A 5,583-nucleotide genomic window follows, 5' to 3' on the forward strand; every position below is an offset into this window, starting at 1 on the left:
AATTTTAATAATATGTAAAATTATTGCGAATTAAAGAATAGATCATAGGCTAGTGGAACAATTGACTTTGTGATAGATAATCATTCAATACATAAAGTACTGTTTCACTCAAGCAAGTACCCGACACAAACACAACATGTTTCTTTGCTTATTATAAACTAGAGAACAACACAAGTAGGTTTACATAAAAATGGAGCTAAGAATATCAACCCCAGAGCAGTCACATAATCCTTTGGTTTCTTGCTTCAACTTCTTATATTAAACATTATCACAAACCAGTTAGGATTTTTCTCCATTACAACTTTCCCGATAAACAATCCTATCAAGAATCCACATCCATATCCTATGGCCACAACTTTCCAACCAAATTGAAGAGGAGAGCTTGAATTTTCTTCAGATGACAGAAGTGGTGGTTCCAATGGCTTGGAGTTTTCACACAAGTCTGGCAGTGGAATACCACATAATCCCAAGTTCCCCTCGTAGGAACTTCTCTCAAATTTAGCCAATTGGTTTTGTTGTGGTATGGGCCCAGAGAGATGGTTGTATGAAACATTAAAGTATTGAAGGAAATATAGTTGGGCCAATTCACTAGGGATCTCCCCTGAAAGCTCATTTCGGGAAAGATCTAAGGACTCGAGCTCTGCCAGATTTCCCAGTGATGATGGTATGTCACCACTGAGACGATTGCAAGATAAATCAAGAGAATAGAGCCTCTTCAAGTTTCCAACAACTTGAGAAATTTCTCCATCAAATTTATTGTTTGAGAGGTTTATGACAACAATAATATTTTGGATTCTTTCATAGAACATATTTATGCCTTTGATTGCTATTGTAGCTTGGGAATAAAAACTCCATGAAGAGCCATCGTTGGTTGTGTTTTTGAATGTTGAACTCATATAACCAAAGTCTTCAATGTTTGTAGTTGTCATGGCCTTCCAATTCTGGATATATTTCAATGGTAGTTTGCCACTAAAGTTGTTGTAAGACATATCAATTATTCGTAACTTTGGAAAATAAAAGATTTTTATGGACTCCCCAATTACTCCATGGAGTTCATTAGCTCGCAGCACAAGAATTTCCAACTCTGGAAGAATGCCCAACCAATAGGGAAAAACATCACTGAGCTTATTGCTTTCCACATTGAGGTGTACAAGCATCTTACAATTTGAAAGTGATTTTGATAGCTTCCCTTTGAATAGATTATAACCTAAATCAATTATCTTCAGTTGGTTTCCCTCTGTAAAATTGGGAATGTTGCCGGAGAAATAGTTACTGCGGAGTTTTAACACCAATATTGACTTACTGAGGTTACCTAGACAATGGGGAAGCTTACCAACCAACTTATTATCAGAAATGTCAAGAAAATTAAGAGAACTAAAATTGCATACTCTATGCGAAAGCTCCCCTATTAAAGAGTTTTCAGTTAAGGATAAGAGGGATAATGTTTCTTTGCTAATGTTGAACAACCACTCTGGTATGGGACCACCAATATGGTTGTCATCAAGAAATAGTGTCTCCATTCTTTTTTGATGCCTAAGAAAGACAGGAAAGTTTCTTAAATTACAGTTTGACAATCCTAATTCCTTGAATTGTGGAAAAGTTTCATTTATACCAGGATTAACCACTATCACTGAGAGGTTGTAGTTGTGTAGCAGATCTAGGAAAGTAAGGTTTTTTAGGCCAACAAACATGTCAAAATCGACAATGTCTCTCAAATCATTATTGTATAGGTAAAGGGTTTCCAAATTTATGAGTTTCGACAATGACAAAGGAATTGGACCACTAAAGTAATTTGATGACAGACTTAACATGGTGAGTTGAGTTAGATTTCCCAAGGAAGAAGGGATTTCTCCAACAAAGTTATTTTCAGAAAGGTCTAGATAAATGAGTTGGTTCAACTTACGTATGAGATTAGATGGAATCACTCCCGAAAAGTTGCAGTTACTAGCATCCAACGCACTCAAAGAAGCTAGTTTTTCAAAAGGAATTTCCCCAGAGAAGCCAGTGCCTGCCAACCACAATGACTTGAGAGAATTGTTCTGATTAAGTACTGGAGGCAATCTTCCACTAAGATCTTTGTTAAACCGCACGCTGAGTATTTGTAAGTCGGGCAGCTGAAAAATATCGACCGGGAATTCACCTTTAAGTTTGCATTCCCTCAATTGTAGGCATGTCAAGAAAGAAAAATTTGCCAACGATTTAGGAACTGTTGAAGATATGTCGACATGGTTGAGACAAAGCCGCTCAAGGCGTGTGAAGTTTGAAATCAAGCTTTCCAAATTAGGCTTCTTGAGTTGCAATGGATTGGTGGACAAATCAAGATTGGACAATTTGGACAGTTGTGAAAGTTCCGAGGGAATTTGGCCGATAAACGAAGAAAATGATAGGTCAAGATAGGTGAGCATAGAAAGTCGGTTGATGGCAGTAGGTATTTGAGAGTAGTTGAAATGGTTGTCCCAAAGATCAAGTCTCTGGAGGTGAAGCAGGTCGAAGAGGGTGCTGTTTGAGTCAATTGAACCATAGAGAAAGCTGCTGCCGAGGTCAAGGCCTATCACATGGCCAGTCATCTCATCACACTCAACACCACTCCACATGCAACAATTTCTTGTTTCTCCTTTGTGTGTCCATGAGGTAACCTGTGAATAAAACTGATCAGAATATTGAGAAGCTGACTTTGTAATAATAAAGCTTTCCTTAAACTGCAACAACGAAGATCTTTCGTTCTCGTGACAAAATGGTTGGGAGAAAGAGAAACATAATAAATTCAGAAAGAGAGACATAAATATGTTACAAACAAAGCAAAGCGTTGAAAATCCCATCATATAATAAGAAACAGTAGTGGCTTTATGTTTTATTGTTTCAGATGAATGAAGAAGTGATACTTTGTGGTCTTCTATTTATATAGACAAAAAACCATTATAGTCTCAATTCGGCTACATTGCCTAGACTCCATTTTATTTTATTTTTTAATTTTTTTTTCTAAAATAAGGTGGTAAATAAATTTCCAATGTAATGTCATATATGTCCACTCCACTCCACTTTATTTTCTTTTTCTTTTCTTTTTTCATCAGTCACTAAACTTTATTACAAATAAATAACATAATAAATTATAATTCAACATAGGGTTTATACTTTTTTAGACCCTATATTTTTTCCCATTATCTGTTTGGATCCTGTATTTTAACAAATTATTTTTTGGACCCTATGTTTTGTAAAATGGTTAAAATAGAGCCCTAAACTCAATTTTGATGAAGAAAAATTGAATATAACAACACAATTTTTAAGCAGAATAATTTTATTTTTATTCTGAATTGTTAGTTTGGTAAATTATTTGTGATTTTAGTTGAGAAAACATTGACCAAAATCGGATTTAGAGTTCTATTTTAACCATTTTACAAAATATAGGGTCCAAAAAGTAATTTGTCAAAATACAGGGTCCAAACAGATAATGGGAAAAAACACCGTGTCCAAAAATGTATAAACTTTTTTTTAAAGAAAATATAGGTCTTCTTTTAAAAATATACACATGAGATGATGGTTGTGCAACTAATATCTTGTGTCAAAATACAATGAAAACACTAATTATTTCATTTTGATTATTACATATTTTATGGAAAAAAAGGATCCTTTCTTCTGAGTCAAGATAAACCAGGCTGACTGACCATACAACTCAATGGCGGTCTTAGCCAAACACACAGAAAGTACCAAAACTATTAATATTAGTCACTCAACATCTACGATGTCCCGTCAATTCTTGACATGTTCAAATTGGAATATGATCAAGAAATAAGTTCAAAGTTGAACCCCATTCTAATACGATAATTAATGCACAATTTCTATCCATATAAATACTTTAAACACTTACAATATCCCATTAAAAATATATTTATTTATATATCTATTCTATATAATAAATGTGTAGATAACAAATTTTTTTGATTTTAACGATTTTTTATTTTTTTTAATGTTAACTTTAATGGAATATTCTTATATTTAACATAATATTCTTATATTTAGTAATAGGTTGTAAAGACTTAAAATTTAAATAAAAAAAAAAAAAGGATAATTTTTAGATATTTTATAATGATAATTATTTTTAAATAATAAATAATTAAATTAATTAAAATATGATATTTTTAAGATATTTTACAATAATAATTATTTAAAAATAATAAATAATTAAACAAATTAAAATATGATATTTTTTAGATATTTTATGTAACAAATTTTTTTTTTAAACTAGCAAGAAACTTAAATTTAAAATATACGTATAATATTTAATATTACATTTAACATAATCTCTTGTTGTCATTCCTAAATTCAAAAACTAGAACAAATATAAACTTAAATAAAAATAAATAAATTATTTAATTAAAATATGATATTTATTTGAAATTTATATGACATTAATATAACTTTAATAAAAATAATTAATAAATTTTATAAATAAAACTAAGCAAACGTGCAATATGCACATTGCTTGTATCTAATATACATATAATATGTGTTTCAATAAATATATATCTCTGGTGTAAACAACGAAAATTCTTAATTTTAACAGTTTGTTTTGTTAAATTTAATAGAATACTCTAAATATTTAACTGAATATACTTCTAAAAGTAATTAAAAATAAATATTTATTAATTATATTAATATGAATTTAAATATTATAAAATATCATTATAACAATAATATATAATCTTAATTTTTATTAAAAAAAATTATCATTTATATTTAACAAGAAAACATGTATATTTTTATTTGATCTAACTTATACAAATATATATTCATATTGAATAACAATAAATATTACAAATATTTTATATATAGGTGTCATGTGTATATAAATAGTATGGTTATGTAACTATATAAAAAACTAAAATAACATTTATCTTCTATTAAGAATAAACAAGTTTATTTTCTAATCATTGAAGTGTAATTTGAATAATATATCATGAATGTAGATTATCATATTATTAAGGTAGCATTCTTGGCCAATGTTCATGCATATATGAAAATCAAGTGGAATTGCCAGTGATATATTAGTTTGAGTGTGAAACTTTAAGGTTATTAGTGGGTTGTGTTCTTCAATCGACAATATTTATATCCTTATTTTGTTTAAAATTTTATAAGTTTTTTCAATACTTTTGCTATAAAATATTCTTAGTACTTATAAACTTTCTTGATTAATCTTGTTTTGAATTTGCATATCAAGTCAATATTATATATAAGTCAAGCCAACTGCCTTCACAAATTGTAATTACATGATACAAAAATACATGGTCTGACTAATCCATAACTCATTCATTTCATATCATGAGCCATCAAACTGCTTTAATTGTTTTTTTTTCTACTAACAATCTTAATGGTTTGCTAATTAATTATGTTATCTTTAAAATTATATCACCAAATATCACTTTAATATTTTACACCTAGCTTTCAAAAAAGACCATACTTTGTTTTTATATATCTTCTATATAAAATGTGTAAAGATAACAGAAATTCTTGGTTTTAACAGTTTTTTTTAATGTTAACTTTAACGGAATATTCTTATATTTAACAGAATATTCTTATATTTAACGG

General features: G+C 29.4%; 1 protein-coding gene across 1 annotated transcript; it reads right to left on the reverse strand.

The window, feature by feature from the left end:
- Positions 1–245: 245 nt before the first annotated feature.
- Positions 246–2,594, reverse strand: LOC133802025 (receptor-like protein Cf-9 homolog). Its single transcript, XM_062240256.1, has one exon. It carries the CDS (start codon positions 2,592–2,594, stop codon positions 246–248), a length of 2,349 nt encoding a protein of 782 aa, XP_062096240.1.
- Positions 2,595–5,583: the final 2,989 nt, after the last annotated feature.

This window comes from Humulus lupulus, chromosome 9 (assembly GCF_963169125.1).
Source record: "Humulus lupulus chromosome 9, drHumLupu1.1, whole genome shotgun sequence".
Lineage (NCBI taxonomy): Eukaryota > Viridiplantae > Streptophyta > Magnoliopsida > Rosales > Cannabaceae > Humulus > Humulus lupulus.

Bases quoted from the DNA above. Each gene is read 5' to 3' on its own strand.
- LOC133802025 (XM_062240256.1), bottom strand. From the start codon at position 2,594: ATGTGGAGTGGTGTTGAGTGTGATGAGATGACTGGCCATGTGATAGGC.